Source organism: Balaenoptera musculus, chromosome 2 (genome assembly GCF_009873245.2).
Source record: "Balaenoptera musculus isolate JJ_BM4_2016_0621 chromosome 2, mBalMus1.pri.v3, whole genome shotgun sequence".
NCBI classification, from domain to species: domain Eukaryota; kingdom Metazoa; phylum Chordata; class Mammalia; order Artiodactyla; family Balaenopteridae; genus Balaenoptera; species Balaenoptera musculus.
The window spans coordinates 21,015-48,759 of NC_045786.1; the positions used below are offsets into that span (position 1 = coordinate 21,015).

Consider the following 27,745-nt stretch of genomic DNA (forward strand, 5'->3'; position numbering starts at 1 on the left):
TTTATCAAAGGTGTCAATAAATTTCAATTTATTAATAATAAAATGCAACCTTGGAGACAATTACAATTTTATGAACCAACTAAAAATCATGAGAACATATTTGTAGTTAAAGTCGCTGAAGGAGAGGGGAAAGACAATGTGGCAGGAAAACATTTGAAGAAATAAATGCTAAAATATTTCCAAATATGACAGAAACTATCAAGCCACAGGTCCTCAGTGCTTAAAGATACCTAAGAAGATTGAATAGAAAAAACACCATATACAATCTTATCATAGTCAAATTGCTGAAAACCAATAATAAAAAAAGCTTAAATGAAGCTAGAAGAAAAAAAGGCACATTCCATAAAGAAGATCAATATAACAGTGAAGGGGAGAAAATATTTGCAAATGAAGCAACTAACAAAGGATTAATCTCCAAAACATACAAACAGCTCATGAAGCTCAATATCAGAAAAAAACAACCCAATCAAAAAAATGGATGGAAGACCTAAATAGACATTTCTCCAAAGAATACACACAGATGGCCAACAAACACATGAAAAGATGCTCAACATCACTAATTATTAGAGAAATGCAAATCAAAACTACGGTGAGGTATCACCTCACACCGGTCAGAATGGCCATCATCAAAAAAATGTACAAAAATTCTGGAGAGGGTGTGGAGAAAAGGGAACCCTCTTGCACTGTTGGTGGGAATGTAAATTGATACAGCCACTATGGAGAACAGTATAGAGGTTCCTGAAAAAACTAAAAATAGAACTACCATATGACCCAGCAATCCCACTGCTGGGCATTTACCCAGAGAAACCCATAATTCAGAAAGACGCATGTACCCCAATGTTCATTGCAGCACTATTTACGATAGCCAGCACATGGAAGCAACCTATGTGTCTATCAACAGAGGAATGGAAAAAGAAATTGTGGTACATGTATACAATGGAATATTACTCAGCTATAAAAAGGAATGAAATTGGGTCATTTGTAGAGACATGGATGGACCTAGAGATTGTCATACAAAGTAAAGTTAAGTCAGAAAGAGAAAAACAAATACCGTATATTAACAGACATATGTGGAATCTAGAAAAATGGTGTCGATGATCTTATTTGCAAAACAGAAATAGAGACACAGACATAGAGAACAAACATATGGACACCAAGCAGGGAAGGGGGTGGGATGAATTGGGAGATTGGGATTGACATATATACACCACTGATACTACGTATAAAATAGAAAACTAATGAGAACCTATTGTATAGCTCAGGGAACTCTACTCAGTGCTCTGTGGTGACCTGAATGGGAAGGAAATACAAAAAAGAGGGGATACATGTATACATATAGCTGATTCACTTTGCTGTACAGTAGAAACTAACACAACATTGTAAAGCAACTATACTCCAATAAAAATTAATTAAAATATATAACAGTGAAGGATGAATTCTAATCAAAGCACTGCATCAAAAAGACAATGCAATGACATTTTTAAAGGGCTTAAAGAAAAACATCTTCTCAACCTAGAATTCTATATCCAGTTAAACCAGGGGTCCCCAACACCCGGGCCACTAGACCAGTACAGGTCCGTGGCCTGTTAGGAACTGGGCCACACAGCAGGAGGTCAGCAGTGGGTGAGTGAGTGAAGCTTCATCTGTATTTACAGACACTCCCCATTGCTCCCATTACTGCCCGAGCTCCACCTTCTATCAGATCAACAGTGGCATTAGATTCTCATAGGAGCGCGAACCCTACTGTGAACTGCACATGCAAGGGATCTAGGTTGCATGCTCCGTATGAGAATCTAATGCCTGATGATCCGAGGTGGAGCTGAGGCGGTGATTCTAGCGCTGGGGAGCAGCTGCAAATACAGGTTATCATTAGCAGAGAGGTTTGACTGCACAGAGACCACAATAAATCAATTGTTTGCAGACTCGTATCAAAACCCTATCGGTGAGTGGCAAGTGAAAACAAGCTCAGGGCTCCCATTGATTCTGCATTATGGTGAGTTGTATAATTATTTCATTATATATCACAATGTAATAATAATAGAAATAAAGTGCACAATAAATGTAATTTGCTTGAATCATCCCAAAACCATGCCCCACCCTCCCTGGCCCATGGAAAATTTGTCTCCCATGAAACTGGTCCCTGGTGCCAAAAAGTTTGGGGACCACTTAGTTAAACTATTCTTAAATAACGAAGAGAAAATAAAGGTATTGTTTGATTCATGGTCAAAGAAGAAATCACAAGAAAAATATGAGCTTATTTTGAAATGAATGATAATGAACACCCCTCATATAAAAATTTGTGGGTACAGTTAAAAGAGTAGCTAGAAGGAAATTTATAGCATTAAAAGCTTTCTTAGAAAAGAATAAATGTTAAAATCAGTGACTTATCCTACCACCTTATAAAGCTAGAAAATGAAGAGAAAGTTAAACTCAAAGAATGAATAAAGAGTGTGGCAATCAAGTAGCAAATAGAGAAATAAAAGAAATGAATAAAGCCAAAAGTTGGTTCTTGGAAAAATTTAATAAAATTGATAATCCCTTGATCAAGAAATAAAAGGTACATAATACAAATTACCAATATCAAGAAATGCACAGGGGACATCACTAGACATTAAAATGGTAAGAAAATAATCAATTAGCCAATTAGCAAAATGGGCAAATTCCTTATAAAACCAAACATACCAAAATTGACCCAAGAAGAAAAAGAACATCTGAATGGCCTTCTATTTGTTAAAGAAAGTGAATCTGAAATAAAAATCCTTCCCAGAAAAACTCCATGCCCAGAAGACTTCACTGGTGAATTCTACTGAACATTTAAGTAAGAAATGAAAGAATTATATCAACCATACATCATATATTTCAGAAAATAGAAGGGGAGGAATATATATTTACTAGCTTGTTTCCTGAGGGCAGCATAACCCTGATATAAAGACCTGAGAAAGGCATTACAAAAAAGGGAATTGTAGACCAATACGCCTCATAAACATAGGAACATTTATCATTGACAAAATATTAACAAAACAAAGACAGCAATATATGAAAATAATATGCCATGACTAAATGTGAGTCATCCTAGGAATGCAAGGTTGGTATAATATTAAAAAATCGTTCAATATAAATTGTCACATTCACAAATTAAGATAAAAAAATAGACATGATAATCTCAGTCAATGGACAGAAATTATTTGACAAAATTTAATACCCATTCATGTTAAAACATCCCAGAAAACTAAATGTAGAAAAGAGCTTCCACAATCTGACAGAAGATGGCTATGAAAAACTTCCAGGTAATCATCATACTTCCTGAGATATTGACCACGTTCCTTACAAAGTTGGGAACAAGGCAATGATGTCTGCTTTCAGTACATTTTCCCACATTTTACTGGACATTTTAAGCCAGTGCAATAAGATAAGTACAAGATAAAGTTTATGTAGGGAGAAATAGGATTGTCTTTATGTGACCTTTACATAATTGCATAGATAAAAACTATTAGAGAAACTAAAAAACTCAACATGAACTAATAAATGAACCTAAAAAGATTACACAGTATAAGGTAGGTATACCAAAACCAATTGTATTTTTATGTACCAGTAAAAAAAAAATGGAAAGGGGATTTAAAATATTTACAATGATATAATAAATTAATGTACTTAGAAGTAAATCCATGTAAATCTATAAGACATGCCTGAGAGAAATTAAAGAAGATATAAATAAATGGAGAGATAAACCATGTTCACAGATTGGAAGATTCCATACTGCTAAGATATCTATTTTCCCCAAATTGATCTGTAGATTCACCATAACCCAATCATGATCCCAATCAAAAATCCCAGATTTTTTTTTTGATAAATTGACAAATGATTCTAAAATTAGTATCTAAATGCAAAGAACCTAGAATAGCCAAAACAATTTGGAAAAGAGGAAAAATGTTGGATACCTTACCTAACCTAATTTCAATAATTAATAGAAAGCTTCAGTAATCAATGCAGTGTGGTATGATAGAAAAACAGATCAACGCACAAAAATAGAGCCACACATAAATTGTCAATTGATTCTTTGACAGAGGTGCCAAATTAATCCCTATAGTGAAAGCACAGTCTTTTCACTAATGCTGCTGGGACAACTGGATAACTATAATGGGAAGACAATGAACCTCTATCCATACTTCCCAACAAACACGGGTCTATGAATCATAGACCTAAATGTAAAAATAAAACTACTAGCTTTGAAAAGAAAACATAGATGAATTTTTTGTAATCTTGGATTAGGCAAAAATTTCTTACAGAGCACACAGAAAACACTAACCATTAAAAAAATGATAAATTGGATTTCAAAACTTAAAAACTTCACTTCATCAAAATACACCACTAAGAACATGGATAGAAAAACCCCAGACTACGAGAATAAATAATAATCAGTTGCACTTTCACATAATAATGCATATGGGAAGTACAATGAAAATAATATTCCATTTATAGCATAATACATAAAATATCTGAATTCCAGGCATAAACTACTAATGATGAAATAAAAGGAAAAAATAACTGGAAAGTTATACTTATGCTTGATTGTATAGACCATAATAAAGATGACAACACTTCCTAATTTAGTAAAGATATTTTAATGTAAGACTAATTAATTTTTCTCAGGATATTTTAAATAACATTTTTAAATGGGATTTCCACACCAAGGAAACATGCCTTTGTTTTTAGTTTATTGACTATTCTTAATAGCACATTTTTATCAGATTGGATTGGGGCAATCAGGAATTCTATAATTGGTCTTTGATTGGTTAGTGGCTAGTCAAACAAACTTTCAGAAAAAGGTTAAGAATACCGGAATAAAAATTAGGCCATGAGCAACTCCAAATACCATAACAAGAAACATAATCTTAAAAAATGTCCTGAAGATGTATGCTTTAGCTGCAGATAAGACACACACCCCTATTATTGTTGAAATTGCACTTTGCAACACAGGGTAGCCTAGCAGATACAATGCCTCGATGGTTTTTTGGTTTACTGAGGGCTTTGAACTGGAAACAAATGCATAGGAAATGTGCGCAGAAAAATCAAAAGAAAACCCTATACAAATGACAAGATTAATCATGGATATGGAATCAAGATTGACGTTCCAGAATGCCATGAAACCCGTTACTCCCACAATCACAGAAGCGATAGCAAAAGTTACCCACAAAGAACACAGCGGGTGAGGGATTAACAGTAAGGAAACAATGAACATAGCTGTTGAGGCGACAATTACATTTCGAACAGTGTTTTCTAATATTGCAGAATACTGATCAAAATATATGAACGCCTGGTTATACACCATTAGGGGAATTTCACACTTTTCGGCCATGTCTCGGAACTGGAGTAACATCAGCTTCTTATTGGTTGAAGAAGAAACACCCATGGTCTGAATGAAGGCCCGGGAACAAATGATTTCCTGTGATGATGTAATGTTAATATCATACATAAAAAGCGGAGAATCTATTACAAAATTGGGAATATTTTTTAGAAAAGTTATCTTATCATTTACATCGTGATGGTGGTTTTCCATATATTTCACATATTCTCGTAACCAAAACTCTGTGAGATTTTTATCTACATAGTCACTGTTTTCAAAATCTACAAGACATTTTTCCAACTTTTGCCTAGCATCTCCATCCCAATAGTCAAGAGCTTCAGTAACAATAACCATAACCCTGGGACCATAACTTGAAAAATGTTCTTCTTCTACATTAAAATACGGTGTGATGTAGGAGTCGTCACTTGCCAAATTTCGGAGGTCTAAACCTTCCTGCACTTGGAAACACCCATATATACTACTTATGATGTACAAAATGTATATAAGCACTACAAAAAACTTGGACTCAGTGCTTGTGAGAAAAGGACCAAAATAGTCTCTAAAGAACAAATTCATTGGGTGGATATCAGCTTTATGTTTGTCTCGGAGAGAATTACATGGGAGGCAGCAGGGCTTTTTTAATGAGGAACATTTTTGGTCAGGAGTTTCTGGTTTCTTCAACCAGCGTAGACAGACTACTTCTCTTTTACCATCCAGGGCCATAAATGCTCCAAAACAGGTGATGTTATAAAAATAACAAAAGAGCAGGGTTGTTCCTGTATAGATGCAGAAGTATTGTACGGACCTGAAAGAGGTCATAATTCCTGTATAGAAGGCCAGGATGTTGGTGATGGTGGTGATTGTAATGGATACTGCCACTTTTGAATAGACATTGGACATCCGCTCTTTTATGCTATCCATGAGGTTGGTCTTCTGCCAGGCAGAAATCATGATAAACATGTCATCGACCCCAACGCCTGTTAAAAAAAGAAACAGACTCTTCATACATATGAACATCCATTAAACATTAAACAGATCAGTTCACACCATTTCTTTGTCCATCTCTTAAGGTCTTATTTATCTTCCTCAGTCTGTGTTTTGATACTTCTTTCTGTGATGCTTTTTCTGGTTGCCTCTGAATCCACAACAGAACTTATCACTCCTTGCTCTGTAGTAGCTCTGTGCTTTGTACATACTCCTATTTGCACAGAGCACAGTATACTCTACTCCTAGTCATCATTTAGGGTGTTTTAGTGATGAGTCAGGAAACCTGGCTGCTGGGTGTTAGGTGAAGCAGGATTAGCAATGTATCCTTGACTCCATTAGAATACTTGAGAGACCATTTTCTCCCATAAACCATTTTATTCTAATGCACTAATGTTGAGCCAACATACTGTTGCTTAAAATATGAGCTGGATTTATCTGTTCTACAGTTAGCATCTAGCTATCAATGTGGTCTGATTGTAGAGGCACCCCATAATTTATAGACACACACACACACACACACACACACACACACACACACAAGTGCAGTTTTCCTGCTAGTCTGTTTTTGATACCCAGAAGGCTGTCGTTCAAACTTCACTTGCCCAGGTTAAGGCATTATCTCAATAAAATGCAGGCTCTCTTGAGATCAGAAATATGCACCAAAGTAAATATTAAGAATCCTTTACATATTAAATGCCTACTAAGGTAATCAGTCTTTTCCACAATGACGTTTCCTGATTGGTTTGGAATAAAGAAGACAGGAGAACATCTGAGGACTTTGAAACCATCAATGAAGGCTAGGAGAGGAGGACCACAGAGAAGAAATGGGATTACAAAGGACAGCATGAGCATGTTGTTGCAGACAAATTTCATCTCCCTCAAGCTTTCTACTGCTTTCACTCATGTACACCTCTGTTTCTGTGTGTATTGATACAAAATCAGTACTTGGAACTAACATGCTGATTTTCATTTCAATTTTAAGAGATCTTCTCCATGGATTACCTGGGAGGGTACTGGGAGTTGCACTTTGCCTCTAATTCAGATGTTGTGTGCGTATGACCAAGGTAGGAGGGCCTACACTGACACAGGTTTACGCAGTGTGTCATACACTGCATCCCGACACTCCCCCTGCTGCCAGCTTTGTGGATTTCAGTTGTATTCAGCTGAACAAAAGGGAAGAATCAGAGGTACTAAGGACGACGAATAAACTCATTGATATTTATTAGGTATTTAAAAACCAGTTTTTTCTTTATAGAACCTTGTTCAAAAATTGTCCTTGTATATTTCTTGAGTTACTGAAATCACAACCCTCCCACACACACACTCATACACACACACACCCCTACACTCATACTTCTATGTATACACAGACAGTACGAAGATGGTTTATATTAAATTGGTTGCATAGACTTTAACTATAGTTATTTATGACTGTGGGAACACTGAGAGCTTAAGCGTGAGTGTGTACTAGGAAGGTTTCCTCCACTGTCTCCCCTAGGAAATCAAATATTATTTCTTCCAAGTTGTTTACTTTCCAAAATATAAACATATTTATCTTCTCATGCTTATTGTAAAATAAATCCTGAAAGTACAGGAAAATGCAAAGAAAAAATTTAAACAACTGTAATTCCACCCTTCAGGGATATTCCTTGCTAATATTTTAAGTATACCCATCCAGAATTTGCTCTATACAAATATACACATATATTTGTATATCTATTTTAAACATCTTGTTTCATAGCCAGCATTCTTCATTTAACACTTTATAGCTACCTCTTTTTAAAGACTGAATAGGATTCCAAAACTTTAATATGCTATGTTTGAGTGGACCAATCCCATGTCGATATGGGAATAGGTTGTTCTTGTTTTTCCTATTCTAAGAACACATACACGTTCTACTTTGTGACCACTTGTCCAATAATTAGGACAAACTCCTAGAAGTGGAGTAGGCAGGTCAAAGGTATTCCCTTTTAAATTTTTAAGTCTTTTGATTTGTTGCAAAGTTGTATTTTAAAAGTGCACCAATTTACAAACTTCCCCCAGCAAGCAGAATATGAGTGTTCATTTGCATACAACATTCCCCAAACTTTTAATCTTGCTAATATTCATTAATAAGAAAAGAAAACAAAGGTGTCTCACTTTTGTTTTAACCTGCATCCCTTGATTAACTGAAAGGTCAAATATTTTTTCTCATATTTTCAGTGACTAGTATTTTGGATTTTGTGTGTTTGGTGTGTGTGTGTGTGTGTGTGTGTGTGTGTGTGAACTGCCTGTTCATGCCCCTGGTCTGTGTTTTTCCATTTGGGGTACTAGATTTTTCTAACTCTAAAGACACAGAATTCCATCTGATTTTCTTCTTTCCTGATACCCCATTTTGGATCTGTAGAGCCACCTAAATATAATTATTCTGCTTAATCTAACACAATCCCCTTCCATTATCCACCCCACACCCCAACATACACAATGTGCAGCCTCACGTTTTGTTTTACTCACCTAGAATAAGAAATGGTGAATTTGCAACTATGATCACAAATGGCACCCCAATGTACAACATCAGGCCAAAGCTGCTCACCACTGCCAAGGCAGCAGAAATCACTCCAAAGGCTGCAACCCACATTTTGTTTCGTATACAGTCACACCTGTAAATTTGGAGGGAAAAATCATGGAACTTGTAGTGGTAGCTTCCATACTGAAATTCCAGCAATTCATAACATTCTTGAATTGGATACCTATACAGAGCCCTCTTGGGCAATAATTCGCATACCTGTCTGCTGGAGAACTTTAATTTCCAGGCGCTAGCCCAGACCAACTGGAAAAAAAAGGGGGGGGTCAGAGACAGAAAAGTTGGAAATCTGTACTTTTACCAAACTATACTGGTTGATTCTTACACATCTAGCCAAGCACAAATCCATTGACTGGCATTTCAGGACCACAAAGATATACTAAAACACTGCAGATGGTTAATTCCACTCTGATCTTCAAAGGAGTGTGAATGGAACACAACAGCAAATGGAAGTACCTATATCCAGTTATCTCCTCACCCACCTGTGACTCAAGTTAGCCCTAAACACAATCCTAAATAGCTCCTGTATCTCAAAGCTGGTTCAATATGTATCTGGCTAACAAAAAGTATGAAAGTCTCCTTCTAGAAGCAAAAAGAACTACAATCCTGCAGCCTGTGGAACAAAAACCACATTCACAGAAAGATAGACAAGATGAAAAGGCAGACGGCTATGTACCAGATGAAGGAACAAGATAAAACCCCAGAAAAACAACTAAATGAAGTGGAGATAGGCAACCTTCCAGAAAAAGAATTCAGAATAATGATAGTGAAGATGATCCAGGACCTCGGAAAAACAATGTAGGCAAAGATTGAGAAGATGCAAGAAATGTTTAACAAAGACCTAGAAGAATTAAAGAACAAACAGAGATGAACAATACAATAACTGAAATGAAAACTACACCAGAAGGAATCAATAGCAGAATAACTGAGGCAGAAGAACGGATAAGTGATGTGGAAGACAGAATGGTGGAATTCACTGCTGCAGAACAGAATAAAGAAAAAAGAATGAAAAGAAATGAAGACAGCCTAAGAGACCTCTGGGACAACATTAAACACAACAACATTCGCATTATAGGGGTCCCAGAAGGAGAAGAGAGAGAGAAAGGACCAGAGAAAATATTTGAAGAGATTATAGTCAAAAACTTCCCTAACATGGGAAATGAAATAGCCACCCAAGTCCAGGAAGCGCAGCAAGTCCCATACAGGATAAACCCAAGGAGAAACACGCCGAGACACATAGTAATCAAATTGGCAAAAATTAAAGACAAAGAAAAATTAATGAAAGCAGCAAGGGAAAAATGACAAATAACATACAAGGGAACTCCCATAAGGTTAACAGCTGATTTCTCAGCAGAAACTCTACAAGCCAGAAGGGAGTGGCATGATATACTTAAAGTGATGAAAGGGAAGAACCTACAGCCAAGATTACTCTACCCGGCAAGGATCTCATTCAGATTTGATGGAGAAATCAAAAGCTTTACAGACAAGCAAAAGCTAAGAGAATTCAGCACCACCAAACCAGCTCTACAACAAATGATAAAGGAACTTCTCTAAGTGGGAAACACAAGAGAAGAAAAGGACCTACAAAAACAAACCCAAAACAATTAAGAAAATGGTCATAGGAACACATATCGATAATTACCTTAAACATGAATGGATTAAATGCTCCAACCAAAAGACATAGACTGGCTGAACGGATACAAAAACAAGATCCATATACATGCTGTCTACAAGAGACCCACTTCAGACCTAGGTACACATAGAGACTGAAAGTGAGGGGATGGAAAAAGATATCCCATGCAAATGGAAATCAAAAGAAAGCTGGAGTAGCAATACTTATATCAGATAAAATAGACTTTAAAATAAAGACTGTTACAAGAGACAAGGAAGAACACTACATAATGATCAAGGGATCAATCCAAGAAGAAGATATAACAATTATAAATATATATGTACCCAACATAGGAGCACCTCAATACATAAGGCAACTGCTAACAGCTCTAAAAGAGGAAATCGAGACTAACACAATAATAGTGGGGGACTTCAACACCTCACTTACACCAATGGATCATCCTAAATGAAAATTAATAAGGAAAAACAAGCTTTAAATGACACAATAGACCAGATAGAATTAATTGATATTTATAGGACATTCCATCCAAAAACAGCAGATTACACTTTCTTCTCAAGTGCACACGGAACATTCTCCAGGACAGATCACATCTTGGGTCACAAATCAAGACTCCGTAAATTTAAGAAAACTGAAATCATATCAAGCATCTTTTCTGACCACAACACTATGAAATTAGAAATGAATTACAGGGGAAAAAACGTAAAAAACACAAACGCATGGAGGCTCAACACGACGTTACTAAATAACCAAGAGATCACTGAAGAAATCAAAGAGGAAATCAAAAAATACCTAAAGACAAATGACAATGAAAACACGACAATCCAAAACTTTTGGGATACAGCAAAAGCACTTCTAAGAGGGAATTTTATACCTATAAAAGCCTACCTGAAGAAATAAGAAAAATCTCAAATAAATAATCTAAACTTACATACATGTAAAGGAACTAGAGAAAGAAGAACAAACAAAACCCAAAGTTAGCACAAGGAAAGAAATCATAAATATCAGAGCAGAAATAACTGAAATAGAAACAAAGAAAACAATAGCAAAGATCAATAAAACTAAAAGCTGGTTCTTTGAGAAGATAAACAAAATTGATAAACCATTAGCCAGACTCATCAAGAAAAAGAGGGAGAGGACTCAAATCAATAAAATTAGAAATGAAAAAGGAGAAGTTACAACAGACACCGCAGAAATACAAAGCATCCTAAGAGACTACTACAAGCAACTCTATGCCAATAAAATGGACAACCTGGAAGAAATGGACAAATTCTTAGAAAGGTATAACCTTCCAAGACTGAACCAGGAAGAAATAGAAAATATGAACAGACCAATCACAGGTAATGAAATTGAAACTGTGATTAAAAATCTTCCAGCAAACAAAAGTCCACGACCATATGGCTTTACAGGTGAATTCTATCAAACATTTAGAGAAGAGCTAACACCCATCCTTCTCAAACTCTTCCAAAAAATTGCAGAGGAAGGAACACTCCCAAACTCATTTTATGAGGCCACCATCACCCTGATACCAAAACCAGACAAAGATACTACAAAAAAGAAAATTACAGGCCAATATCACTGATGAATATAGATGCAAAAATCCTCAACAAAATACTCGCAAACAGAATCCAACAACACACTAAAAGGAGCATACACCATGATCAAGTGGGATTTATCCCAGGGATGCAAGGATTCTTCAATATATGCAAATTAATCAATGTGATACACCATATTAACAAGTTGAAGAAGAAAAACCATATGATCATTTCAATAGATGCAGAAAAAGCTTTTCACAAAATCCAACATCTATTTATGATAAAAAAACTCTCCAGAAAGTTGGCATAGAGGGAACCTACCTCAACATAATAAAGGCCACAGCAAACATCATTCTCAATGGTGAAAAACTGAAAGCATTTCCTCTAAGATCAGGAGCAAGACAAGGATGTCCACTCTCACCACTATTATTCAACAGTTTTGGAAGTCCTAGCCACGGCAATCAAAGAAGAAAAAGAAATAAAAGTAATACAAATTGGAAAAGAAGAAGTAAAACTGTCACTGTTTGCAGATGACATGATACTATACATAGAGAATCCTAAAGATGCCACCAGAAAACTACTAGAGCTAAGCAATGAATTTGGTAAAGTTGCAGGATACCAAATTAATGCACGGAAATCTCTTGCATTCCTATACGCTAATGATGAAAAATCTGAAAGAGAAATTAAGGAAACACTCCCATTACCATTGCAACAAAAATAATAATATACCTAGGAAAAAATCTACCTAGGGAGACAAAAGACCTGTATGCAGAAAACTATAAGACACTGATAAAGAAATTAAAGATGATACAAACAGATGGAGAGATATGCCATGTTCTTGGATTGGAAGAATCAATATTGTGAAAATGACTATACTATCCAAAGCAATCTACAGATTCAATGCAATTCCTATCAAATTACCAATGGCATTTTTTACAGAACTAGAACAAAAAATCTTAAAATTTGTATGGAGACACAAAAGACCCCAAATAGCCAAAGCAATCTTGAGGGAAAAAAACGGAGCTGGAGGTATCAGGCTCTCAGACTTCAGACTATACTACAAAGCTACAGTAATCAAGACAATAGGGTACTGGCACAAACACAGAAACATAGATCAATGGAACAAGATAGAAAGCCCAGAGGTAAACCCACGCACCGATGGTCAACTAATCTATGACAAAGGAGGCAAGGATATACGATGGAGAAAAGACAGTCTCTTCAATAAGTGGTGCTGGGAAAACTGGACAGCTACATGTAAAAGAATGAAATTAGAACACTCCCTAACACCATACACAAAAATAAACTCAAAATGGATTACAGACCTAAATGTAAGACCGGACACTATAAAACTCTTAGAGGAAATTATAGGCAGAACACTCTCAGACATAAATCACAGCAAGATCTGTTTTGATCCATTTCCTACAGTAATGGAAATAAAAACAAAAATAAACAAATGGGACCTAATGAAACTTCAAATCTTTTGCACAGCAAAGGAAACCATAAACAAGACAAAAAGACAACCCTCAGAATGGGAGAAAATATTTGCAAACGAATCAATGGACAAAGGATTACTCTCTAAAATATATAAACAGCTCATGCAGCTCGATATTAAAAAAACAAACCACCCAATCCAAAAATGGGCAGAATACCTAAATAGACATTTCTCCAAAGAAGACATACAGATGGCCAAGAAGCACATAAAAAGATGCTCAACATCACTAATTATTAGAGAAATGCAAATCAAAACTACAATGAGGTATCACCTCACACCAGTTAGAATGGGTGTCATCAGAAAATCTACAAACAACAAATGCTGGAGAGGGTGTGAAGAAAACGGAACCCTCTTGCACTGTTGGTGGGAATGTAAACTGATACAGCCACTATGGAGAACAGTATGGAGGTTCCTTAAAAAACTAAAAATAGAATTACCATATGATCCAGCAATCCCACTACTGGGCATATACCCAGTAGCATTGTAGTAGCATACTACAATTCAAAAAGACACATGCACCCCAATGTTCATTGAAGCACTATTTACAATAGCCAGGTCATGGAAGCATCCTAAATGCCCATCAACAGACGAATGGATAAAGAAGATGTGGTACATATATACAATGGAATATTACTCAGCCATAAAAAGGAACGAAATTGGGTCATCTGTTGAGACGTGGATGGACTTAGAGACTGGCATACAGAGTGAAGTAAGTCAGAAAGAGAAAAACAAATACCGTATATTAATGCATATATGTGGAACCTAGAAAATGGTACAGATGATCCAGTTTGCAGGGCAGAAATAGAGACACAGATGTAGAGAACAAACGTATGGACACCAAGGGGGGAAAGTGGCGGGGGGGTGGTGGTGGTGGTGGTGTGATGAATTGGGAGATTGGGACTGACATGTATACACTGATGTGTGTAAAATTGATGACTAATAAGAACCTGCTGTTTAAAAAAAATAAAAATTTAAAAAAAAAGTAAAGCCTCCTTCTAAAAGATTTTCATACTCTCCTCTGCTGGAGAAGTGAGCTCTAGAAAAGTGGCTACTAATTGCAAAAAAAATGTGATATGTACTCCATTTTGAGTAACACAAGCTATGCCTGTTTCTTGGTTGGACCAACAGAAATGGGAATACATACACAGCAATTAAAGAATGGGTTTAATACTTTTCCTCCCAACAACCATGACTTTACATTTTAAAATACTGACAACAGCCTCTGGTTTTCTACTTTATTCATTCGCTAACTGCTCCAAAACAAATGACTGATACCTGCCTCTAGATATTTTTTAGCAGGAGAGAGAAACTAAGTTTGGTTTGAAAACTGGGAGAGTCAACTAAGCAAATGGAGCTACTGATTCCAAAACAGCAAGAATATAACTAAAGACCTTATTCAGGCAGGACCACATTAAAATAGCTAACCTTTCTTATTACTACCAAAAAAAAAAAAAACTACACTGTGCCTGTATCTCACTTTTTCTCAAACTGCTGGTGCTGTCAGTTAAACTCAGGGCCCAAAAATAAACACACACACACACACACACACACACACACACACACAGTCTCACTCCAGTGCAAAAGTAAATTTCTTCGTAAATCAAAAGTAAATCCAACTTTGATTATAACAAATACTTTCTTAAAGTAACAATACTGGTTTATAGGAGTTTAAGATAAGAAAGTAACACAGATGAACCGTGAAATCAAAAAGATTAATGAGGATAAAAGCTACATGTGACATGTTTATCCCCATTCCCTCTTTCAGGTTTCTGGATTTTTTTGGTGTAAATTTTTCAGAGGATGGGGGAGTGAAGTAGATTATTGGCTAGAGTGACTTGACTTTGACTAGTTGCTGTGTTGACTTTTTCTAAATGACCTTTATTTTAATGTTCAATAGGCAATGGAGGGAAGATGTGAATGTAGAGCACTGTTTGGTGAACACACTTGCAGATTTTCTAGTCCCCAAGAAGGACCTTGGTTAAGCAGTTTATCAGAATGACTTAGAAGAGTCTTAGAACTTCAGATTCCTGCAGTCCTGGAACACAGCTCTGCAGATTCTGATCTATAGGTTTGTAGAGAAGCTGCAGAATCCAAGTGTCTAAAAATTTCTTCATATGATTCCAATGCTCAGGCAGTTACGCATTACGGGCAGCAAAATAGCCAATTTTCTGAATTTTCTATTCACTTAGCAGGGGAGGGCTAAAGTAGAAATCATTCCACTTAGAATACAATCTATGTACACGCTTGGTGAGGGATCCACATCTTCCTTGAAACATAATGATGTCTATCACGACTAAAGAATAGTTTACAGTGTATTTGAGAAGGGAAAGATTCTCTGGATTTTTTTTCTGAAATTGATCTCACATTTGGTGTAAGTTTTGTCATTTCCAAAATGTCAGACAATTTTGAAATAGTCTGGAAGCTCAACATACCAGTACTTACCATAGAATGAAGTTCAATTTGGAGTATACCTTTTGAGAAAGTCTTACTATTGTTTAAATGACTTCACTGCAAGACAGTAAATATGGAACCACAAAATGTGTTTGAATAATGGTTCTGTATGAGGTAAATGCATGTAGGCAAGGAATAACTTTCATATATAAGTGTGTGAGACAGGCAGGGTGGGGATATCTTAGGGACTGTCTAGGAGGCCCCACCCAGAACAGAGATAAGATTCTCAGTGATAACAGAGAACTGGGAGTGAGAGATGTCAAGGAACTTACAAAAGCTCTCACAGGATTATCAGTTGTATATTCAAACCCAGAAAAAGCATCTATTAGACCATCACTCAGCATGTATGGCTTAAGAATCTTCCTCTTCCCTTTCCTCTTCTCCTTGGGCATGTTCCAACCCAGGAACTAGTACAGCAAGATAAGAAGTGGTAGAAGAGGGCAGGGAAGCCCTTTTTTCCCCATAAAAGGCTTTCCCATGCAGTGTGCTCCAGCTAAGAGAGGGGGAAACCTTAGCTTCAAATCAAGTTATCACTTTTTGTTTATTACATGGACATGGACATTTTAATTCCAATTGGAGGACTCTGCCTTACCTAAGAATGACAGTGAAAGTCACAGGTCCTGCCTCAGTTTTTATGGGGCAGAGGAAGAACTTGCTCTACCTACAAAACTTAAAGGGAACAGAGGGAGATGAAAATAAAGTTGCTTTATGTTTACACCTCATGTGTCCTGTGTGTTCAATATGTTGGTTACATAAGCATAAAAAGTCTTCAAAGACAAATGTAAGTCATTTTCTAATTGCCTTCAATACAAGATTTTCTGAATTACTGTCCACAATTATTTGCTACAGATAAGCAAGAATTGACATAACTTTGTATATTCAGAACCAACTATCCAGTAGAAGACTTTTGTCAAACTAGTTCTTGGTACCTTATAGATTCCATACTAATTTAAAAAATTATTTATCCTACTAACTTTAACAAGATTGAATTTTGCTTTCTTTCCTCCCCCGTCCCTCCCTTCCTCCCTTCCTTCCTTCCCTTCTTCCTCCTTTTTTCTTCCTTCCTTCTTTTTTTGTTTCTTTATTTTCTAAGGGATGTGATCTTCCTTTCCAGAATAACAAAGTTATAAATTAGTTTATTGACTCTAAAGATGCACCCAGTGTGGTTAAGTCCCTTTACCTATTGGAGCCTCACATCTTTCTCTACCTTAAACCTAGAGAGTTAAATTATATCATTTTCCCCCAAACGTATGTACTTATGAGAATAAACTAGAGAAATTTTTGAAATATAGATTTTCAGATTTAGCCTCCAGATACTTGATTCAATAGGGCAGGGCCTCAGAATGTGTGGTTTTAGGGCTCTCTCTGTGACTCTGATGTGAGAATCATTAGAATAATATTATTTGTGAGGTTCTTTCTACATCTAAATTCTATTTTTTTTTTGGCTGATATTTTTCATATTTTAGCTTTCCGGCCATAAGAGCTCAAACTAACCCTAATGCCTAGATAACAAGTGCTTAACAAGGTAAACTCCACACCAGACCAATGGAAATGCCCGTGTCAATTAAATTAGAGCTTACTTTTTTGTATAGTTAAAAGTACTAGTTCAAATTTATAAGAGAAATAAAGACTTGTTTCTTAGCTCTATCAGCATATCTGCCTCCAAATGACACAACTAATCATAACTGGCACAACATGTAAGGTAATAAACATATGCCAAATCAAACAAAACCGGCCAAAATTTCTTTTTACTATTCCATTTGATTTCATACTATTGCTAATGGGCAAAATTTTTTTTAAGTCATTAGGTTTAAAAAATAAGAGTTTACTGTTAGACATCAGAAAAATGTAGAGTAAGAATTTTCCACTTCTTGTCTCCCAACAGATACATAGGAAAACAAGCAGAAGTTGTCAGAACCAACTCTGTGATCTCTAGAAAACAGTCAAAAGTTTACAGAGGGCTGAAAGAAAAAAAAAAAAGGCAGGGGTCCTTTAAAACAGTAGGAAGGTTTGTAGTGAGTTTATATGCCGTACCTCACCTCCCTCTCTGGTGGGATAGAAGTTTTAAAATGGCAGTGATCATAAAGTGGCAGATGTGTTAAACTGGCCATAGTCTTAAAGTGGCAAGAGTCTTAAAGCAAAGTCTTAAAGCAACAGCAATCTTAAAGCATCAACAGCCCATGTTACCAGTGTGGGACTATTTCCTTATTTCTGGAAGGAGCAGAGCAGACCTTATTCACATAATATTTTATATATCTGTTCTAAACTGTCTAGGGACTACCTGAAGGACTGATGCAAGGCACTCCTCTGTTGTGTCTAACACAAAACTCAGGTTGAGAAAGGTGGAAACACCACAAACTGAATAAACAAACTTCACATGCATAGGGCAGAAGATTACAGCCCAAACATACAAAAGACTGCCTAAGGCAGAAGCTGGGGAGCATTCCTCTGGGAGTTTAGAATATTCACAAGTGCCTGTGTATACTGGGGAATTTAAAAGTCACCCAGGGCAAGATATAATGCTCAAAAAGGACTTAAGACACTAAGCTTTCACCTATGGCTAATCCCCAGTCACGGCATAACCCTGGGTAAGTGTTGAAGGAGAGTCCAGAACCATTTTGAAAAGACTGGGAGAGCTCCTGGCATGCAAGGAAATTTCTGTCAAAACACTAGCTGAACACAAGCTAAGGAACGGGACTTCAGTGACAACATAAACAAGGAATACAATCTTTGCAATAATAGTTTGGGAAAGTCACTAAGAAGATCAACTACTACAGTATTAAACAAACAAGCAAACAAACATCAGGAAACCCTGGGGAGGTAGGAAATCTGATTTCCAGTTACCACATTATAATAGTCAAATGCCAAGTTTTCAACAACAAACAACAACAAAATCCCAAGGCATACAAAGAAATAGGAAAGTATTGCTCAGGCAAAGGAACAAAATAAATTGACAGGAAAGACAGAGACAGGACCTAGTAGATAAAGACTATAAAACGCTGTCTTAAATAAGCTTAGAGAACTAAAGGTGAGCACTGACAAGGATATAAGGAAAATAATGTATGAACAAAGTGGTCATTTAAATAAAGAGATAGAAAAAACTTAAAAGGAACTAAAATTCTAGAGCTGAAAAGTACAACTGAAATAAAAACCAAAACACTAGAGATGTTCAATAACAGATTTAGTAGGCATAATAAAGAACCAGTGAACTTGAAGATAGGTCAGTTGAAATTACTGAGTCTGAGAGGCTGAAAGAAAAAAGGATTAAGAAGTGAAAAGTACCTCACAGACCTGTTAGATTCCAGCAAGCAAACCAACATACATATTATGGGTGTCCCTGAAAAAGAAGAGAGGGGGAAAAAAGGCAGAAAGAATATTTAAAGAATAATGACTGAAAACTTCCCAAATTTGATAGAAGACATGAAGCTACAAATCCAAGAAACTTAACAAACTCCAAGTAGGATAAACTCAAAATGATCCACACCATGAGACATTATAATCAAACTATTGAAAGACGAAGACAAAAAGAGTCTTGGAAGCAGCAAGAAAGAAGCAACTGATCATGTACAAAGGATACTTAATAAGTATAAAGGTTGATTTCTCATCAGAAACCATGGAGGCCAAGGGACAATGGATGATATTGAAAGTGTTAAAAGAAAAACCCATCAACTTCAAGGTAGTGTCCAGAAAACTCTCCTTCAAATATGAAGGAGAAGTTAAGACATTCACAGATAAAGAAGAGCTGAGGGAATTTGTTATCACTAGGCCTGTCCTATAAGAAATGCTGAAGGAACTCCTTCAGATTGAAATGAAGGAAAAAAAAAAAGTAACCGAAGTCATGAAGAAATACAGATGTCCAGTAAAGGTAAATACATGGGCAAATACAAAAACAAGTATTATTGTATTTTTGGTTTGTAACTCTACCTTTTATTTCCACAGAATTTAAAAGACAATTACATAAAAACTATAAATCTATGTTATAGTACATACAATGTATAAGGATATAGTTTATGACAACAACATAAGGGAGGGAGGACAGAGATGTATAGAAGTAGCATAGTTAAAAGTTAAGTAGGTATTAATTTAATACAGATCATTTTAAATTTAAGATGTTATATGAATCTCCATGGTAACCACAAAGAAAGTCTCTAAAAACCATCACAAAAGGAAATGAAAAAATAATCAAAACAGCTCACCAGAAAAATAGAAACTAAACATAAAAGAACGCATAAATCAGGAATTCACTGGTCCAGTGGTTAAGACTTGGAGCTTTCACTGCCTGGGCCTGGGTTCAATCCCTGGTGAGGGAATTAAGATCCCACAAGCCGTGCAGCATGGCCAAAAAAAAAAAGGGCATAAATGGATGAAATGAAGGACAATAAGCTATAATATATACAGAATACAAACAGCAAAACAGCAGGAGTAAGTCCTTCCTTGTCAGCAATTATTTTGAATCTAAATAAATTAAACTTTCTAATCAAAAGGCAGATATTGTCAGAATGGATAAAACAGCATGATTCAACTATATGCTGTGTACAAGAGACTCACTTTAGATCCAAAGACATGAATAGATTGAAAGTTAGAGCATTGAAAAAGATACTCTATATGAATAGTAACCAAAAGAGACCAGGGGTGGCTATACTGATATCAGACAAAAATAGACTGTATTTCAAAAACTGTTAAAAGAGACAGAGGGACACTATATATCGATAAAAGGGGCAATTAATCAGGAAGATATAACAACTATAAACATAAATTAACCACATAACAGAGACCCAAAATATATGAAGCAAATATTAACAGAATTGTAGAGAGAAATATATAGCTCTACAGTAATAGTTGGCAAATTCAATACATCACTTTCAATAATGGATAAAACATCTAGGCAGATAATTTATAAGGAAAATGAAAACAAACATACAAAACACCATAACTTATGAGATGTAGTGACACCAGTGCCCATAGGTAAATTTATAGCTACATTAAAAAAGAGAAAAGATCTCAAACCACTTTGTGGATTTAGACACCTTGTGGAACCAGAAAAAGAAGAGAAAACCAAACACAAACCTAACAGAAGGAAGAAAATAATAAAGATTAGAACAGTGATAAATAAAATTGAGAATAGAAAAACAACAGACAAAACCAACAAAACCAAAAGTGGTTATTGAAAAAGATCAACAAAATTGACAAACATTTATCTAGACTGACAAAGGAGGGGAAAAAAAGATACAAATAACTAAATCAGATATGAAAGTGAGGACATTACTACTGAACTTACAGAAATGTAAAGGATTATAAGAGACTACTATTAACAACTTATGCCAACAAACTGGATAACCTAGATAAAATGCACAAATTCCTAGAAATACACAAAGACCTAAACTGACTCAAGATGAAATAGAACATTTCAACAGACATGTAACAACTAAAAGGATTGAATCAGTAATCAAAAACCTCCTAACAAAAAAAGTCCAGGACCAGATGGCTTCGCTAGTGAATTTTACCAAACATGTAAAGAAGAATTAATACCAATCCTTTTCAAACCCTTCCAAAAAGTTGAAAGGAAGGGAACACTTCCTAACTCATATGATGAGGCCATCATTACACTGATATCAATTCCAGACAAAAGTATCACAAGAAAGCTACAGATAATACCTCTTATAAATATAGATACAAAAATCCTCAACAAAATTCTAGCAAACACAATTCAATAGCATATTGAAAGGATTATACATCATGACCATATGGGATTTACCCCAGGAATGCAAGAGTGGTTCAACATGGGAAAATCAATCAATGTAATACACCACACTAATAGAACAAAGGATAAAAACCACATGATCATCTCAAAAGATGCAGAAAAGGCATTTGACAAATTCCAATATCTTCTCATGATAAAAACACTCAAAAACAAGGAATGGAAGGAAAGTTCCTCAAAATTATAAAGTCAAGTATGAAAACTGCACAGCTAACATCATACTCAATGGTGAAAAATGGAAAGCTTTCCATCTAAGATCAGAAACAAGATAAGGATGCCCACTTTCACCAATGATATTCAACATTGTACTGAAAGTGCTAGCCAGAGCAATTACACAAGAAATCGAAATAAAAGGAATTCAAATTGGAAAGGAAGAATTGTAACTATCTCTTTTCACAGATTATATGATCATATATATGAAAAATCCAAAGACTCCACAAGAAAACTACTAACGTTAGTAAACAAATTTAGTAAAGCTGCAGGATATAAGATAAACACACAGGATTCAGCTGTTTCTATCCATGCACAATGAACAATCCCAAAAGAACTTAAAGAAGTAACTCCATTTAGTGTTTAAAATAATGAAATACTTAGGAATACATTTGATCAAAGAAGTGAAAGACGTGTATGCTGAAAACTACAAAACATTGATGAAAACTAAAGAAGACCTAAATTAATGGAAAGACATTCTTAGCTCACGGGGAGGAAGAGATTGTCAAAATGACAATCTCACCTAAGCAATCTACAGATTCAACACAATCTCTATCAAAATTCCAATGACTTTTTTTTTTCAGAAATGGAAAGGTCAACACTCAAATTCATATGGAATTACAAGGAGCCCTGGATATCCAAAATAACCTTAAAATGAAAAAAAATTGGACAGCTGAGATTTCCAGATTTCAAAACTTATAGCAAAGCTACAATAATTAAAACAGAGTGGTACTAGTATATGGATTGACATATAGACCAATGGACTAGAACTGAGCGTCTGGAAATAAACCCATACGTCTACAGCCCATTGATTTTTGGCAAGGATGCCAAGTCCATTCAACTGGGAAAGAACAGTCTCTTCAACAAATGGTACTTGGACAACTGGATTTCCACATGTACAAGAATGAAGTTGGACCCCTACTCCACATCACATACAGCTATGAATTAAAAATTGCAATCACCTAAATTTCAGAGCTAAAACCATAAAACTCTTGAAGGAAACATAGGGTAAATGTGCATGACCTTGGATTTGTCAATGGATTCTTAGATATAACACCAAAAGCACAAGTAGCAAAAATAAAAATAAGTTGAATTTCATCAAAATTAAAACATTTGTGCATTAAAGGACATTATCAAGAAAGTAAAGAGATAATCTACAGAGTGGGAGAAAATATTTGCAAATCATATATCTTGATAAGGATTTAATATCTAAAATATATAAAGTACTCATCAACAATAGGACTCAACACAACAAAAGAACAAACAACTTCATTAAAAATAGGCAAAAGTGGGAATTCCCTGGCAGTCCAGTGGTTAGGACTCCACGCTTTCACTGCCAAGGGCCCGAGTTCAATCCCTGGTCAGGAAACTAAGATCCTGCAAGCTGTGTGGCACAGACAAAAAAAAAAAAAAAAGGGCAAAGGACCTGAATAGACATTTCTCCAAAGAAGATATACAAATGACCAGTAAACACATAAAAAGATACTTAACATCATTAGTTACTAGGGAAATGCAAATCAAAACCACAATGAGATGTCACTTTGTACCTACAAGGATGGCTATAATCAATAAAACAGAAAATAACAAGTGTTGGTGAGGATGTGGAGAAATTGGAAAATTTACACATTGCTGGTGGGATATAAAATGGTGTAGCCTCTGTGAAAAATAGTTTGGTGGTTCTTCAAAAAGCTAACCAGAGAATTATCATACAACCCACTAATTCCACTCCTAGGTATATACTGAAATGAATTGAAAACAGGTTCAAACAGAGATTTGTACACCAACGTTCATTGCAGCATTATTCACTATAGTCAAAAGATGGAAATATTCCAAGGGCCCATAAACAGATAAGTAGATAAAATGCGGTATATACATAAAATGGAATATTATTCAGCCATAAAAAGGAACTCATGCTACAACATGGATAAACCTTGAAAACATTATGCTAAGTGAAAATAAGCCAGTCACAAAAGGACCAATACTGTATGATTCCACTTATATGAAATCTCTACAATAGGCAAATTCATGGAAACAGAAAGTAGATTAAAAAGTAACCAAGACTTGGGGGAGACAATGGGGAGTTATTGCTTAATGGTTACAGAGTTTCTGTTTGGGGTGATGGAACATATTTATAAAGAGATAGTTGTGATGGTTGTACAACAGTGTGAATGTAATTAATGCCACTAAATTGTACACTTAAAAATGGTTTTTAGGGACTTCCCTGGTGGTCCAGCGGTTAACACTCCATGCTCCCAGTGCAGGGGGCCCAGGTTGGATCCCTGGTCAGGAAACTAGATCCCGCATGCCGCAACTAAGAGCCTGCATGCCACAACTAAGAGCCCACATGCTGCAACTAAAGATCCCATGTGCTGCAACTAAGACCCGGCATAGCCAAATAATTAAATAAATATTTTTTAATGGTTTTTAAAATGGTACATTTTATGTTATACATATTATATACATATATATCACCACAATAAAATATTTTTTAAAGTTAGAGTTTAAAAAACTAATAAAAGTCTTTTACCTGTAGCATGATGTGATTGCAAATAATATGATTAGAAGGTATGCCAAGTGAAACAAGGGGATCACTGTCATAGAAGTTGCCTCAAATTCCAGTTGTCTAGAAAGTGATGTAAAGTAGACCACCTGCCACAAAAATATACTCAGATAAGTAACTTTTAATTCTGATATTGTGTGTGTTACAAATGATATTGAAACACTACAGCTTGATTGAAACATTAAAATTCAGTAAAGAATCAAACTATGTGGATTCTGATTTTAGAATAAAGAAGGTAATAAAGATTTGCTTCTTCCCACAAACCTCTGGCATGCTTTCCAAAGTTTCTTTCAAAAATCTAAAGTTTAAAACTCCTGAATATATGAAATCTGAATCTTATATAAAAAAATCATTAACAACTATAGACATTTTGGCTTTTTCTAAATTTTTATTAGGTTGTTATCTTTTACTATTTTAATTGCACAAATATCATTTCATTAAGGACTGGGTATTCAAAGGCTTCTTCCAGAAGGTGTCTCATTTTCACCAGTTTTATTCAGAGTATTAGGTTTGCCAGCCCAGCAATTACTGAACAGCTAACATGTGCCTGGCACTATGCTATAATTTACTTTTAAAATGCTCAGCATTCTTTTTCAACAACACCATGGAACTTTTGCTTGTAGATTTGTTTTTTTTTATTCCACTGAACTCTAAACAAATTTTAGGGGGCTCCCAGAAAGAGCAAAGGCTTTAACTAAAAGTAAGAATTTCCAAGTAATATGACCAGAAAACCAAACTAAACCTTAAGATCAATTTCTGTACTGAACACAACAACCTTGAGGAGGTATAATTTGTGTTTTTCAGCAAAATATTACCAAGGATTTAAGATTTCTGGCTTTTTTTTTTTTTTAGGTCTTAGCTCTCTTTTTTATTTTATTTTATTTTTAAAAAATTTTATTGTAGCATAGTTGATTTACAATTATGTGTTCGTTTCAGGTGTACAGCAAAGTGAATCAGTTATACCTATGCATATATCCACTCTTTTAGATTCTTTTGTGGCATTCTTCAGTGCGCTATGTTAAGAAAGTTGGATCAAGGACCAAATACAGAAGAACACACCCAGCTTCAAGTCAAGGGCTCCGTCAAGTAATTAGGGAGTGCGGTTGGAACAAGTCTTCTTATCCCTCCCACCTTCTCCTGGCCTCCCTATAAAGCCCCAGCCGCTAGGTACCTGGATCTTCTTCAAGGCCAGACTCTTTTCAAGGTTGCCAACTTGGTTCAGGAAGTGGATCAGCCACGCCTTGCTACGTTCGCTGTCCTCGCCTTCGCCGGTCTTCAGGTAGTACTGCAGCCGCATGGCTTTGGCCTCCAGGAGTAACTGGCTCAGTCCCATGCTCTCGCCTAACACAGTTCCTCCAAGGATGTTGGCCAGGTACACGACCTGGCCGGCTAGGCTGTAGATGGGGAAGGTGATGTTTTTCAGGTTGAGGACATTGTTCGTTTTCCAGGCGAACAAGAGTGGGTTGGAGGGGACACAGTAGCCCTGGTTCTTCGAGCACACCTCATTGTAGAGGATCTGGGTTCCGTTTCCCTGTGTCACAGACAAAGCCTGGACCGCGTCGTCCACTTCACTAATTTCTGATAAGGTTTCTTGTTCCAGCAGCGAGTTGGTGTTGGAGACCACTAGAATGGAAGCATAATTGACCTCGGTGCTCTTCCTGGAGATGGAGAAGAGATTAGAGTCGTTGGCAGTGAAATGTCCCTGCACGAAGCGTCGCTCAGCCTTGGCGGGGCTCCCTATCGGGGTGTACTGCTCCTCGAGGTCTTCTTCTTCTTCCTTGGGCAGGTGAATCAGGCCAGTGCCGAGGACGGCCGTTAAAACCATGGGCAGCAGCAGGAAGATCCAGGGGTGCGAGCCCACCTCCCATCCCAGCCGCCGGAAGGCCCGGGAGAGCGGCGCCTCCAGGCAGTCGGTGTGGCAGCGGGGCCTCTCGGACACTCCGTTCTCAGACTCCGACGCCGGCAGAGGCTGCGACTCCGGCGGGGCCCCTGCGCGCTGCCCCGCAGCCCAGCCCAGCTCGGGCTCCTGTCCCGGACCCGACGCCGAGAGCGGCTCCGGCTCGGGCTCTGCGGCCGGGAAAAGCTCCGAGCCGGGCCCTGCCGCCGGCTGCGGCCGGCTCTCCGAGTCCGGTCCCGGCCCCGCCTCCGGCCCCTGCGCTTCTGACCCCGGTTCCTGCCCCGCCTCCCGCCCGGGCGCCGCCTCTGGCGCAACCTTAGCTGGATTAAGCCTCATTTCCGGGAAGGAAAGGCGACGTTCTCAAACAGGACAGCGATTGGAAGGGCGCTGCTGGACGGAGCGCCCATCTCCACCCACCCGACGGTTTCCTGGAAATTCTGAGGGAGTCTGTTTGAGCCCGGGCTGCTCGCGCCCGGATGCTGGAGCTTCGCTGGCGGCCACGTGGTAGCCTAACCAGCCCCAAATGTGTCCCTGCGCCCAGCCTCTCAGGATTCAGTGAATGCAAGAAACACTTCTTACAGGCGAATGGAATCGTGCCTGTCCTACAGGACTCACAATTTATTGGCAGAATTTGGCTGGTTCACGTGCGCACCCCCCGCACGCACACACACACACACACAAATGGCACAGATATGTCATGTGTTCTAAGTGGCAGCTTTTACCTTTGGGGGGGATCATCCTGAAGCATGGTTCTCAGGGTAAGGCTTTGGTGAACCTGGTACACCTAATTTAGTTGTTTTTATTGCTTAACTACAGACATAACATTCTCCTTGTAAAAAGTTAGAAGTAAATGCATAGAATGAAAAGTGAAAAAAAAGAAAATAACCCAAAACCCAACCCTAGAACTTCCTTCTGTCCCATTCCTCCTCTTAACGGAAGTGTTAAAAAGTGGGTGTTTATCCTTACAAACCGTTTTCTTTGCATTTGCAGGCATATCAAAATATATGCAAGTATATCTTTTCCATGAGTATTATTTCACTATCTGTGTATGCAGATTACATTGTTCACCAAATATGTCAAAGGATCTTAACATGTGACTGCATGTAGAGTTATCTTACTTTTTTGAATTGCTTTATAATTTTCCAGTGTATGAGTGAAACATAAATTAATGAGCCATAACCCTATTGATAGATCTGTGGGTCTTTTAGAGTTGTGAGATGTTTTTGTAGAAAGGGATTTACTGGGCCAAAGGATATCCCATTTTAAATTTCAGAGTTACTGATAAAATCCATAGAAGTTGTATCAGTTTACACCCTCA

The 27,745-nt window shown here is 36.9% G+C and overlaps 1 protein-coding gene across 1 annotated transcript; it reads right to left on the reverse strand.

The window, feature by feature from the left end:
* Nucleotides 1-2,517: 2,517 nt before the first annotated feature.
* PTCHD3 (patched domain containing 3) lies at nt 2,518-26,763 on the reverse strand. The gene is made up of 4 exons (XM_036844874.1): nt 25,702-26,763; nt 24,498-24,619; nt 8,825-8,970; nt 2,518-6,321 (listed from the first exon to the last, which is right to left on the reverse strand). The coding sequence occupies exons 1-4, from the start codon at nt 26,761-26,763 to the stop codon at nt 4,817-4,819; spliced, it is 2,835 nt and encodes a 944-aa protein (XP_036700769.1). The 3' UTR covers nt 2,518-4,816.
* Nucleotides 26,764-27,745: the final 982 nt, after the last annotated feature.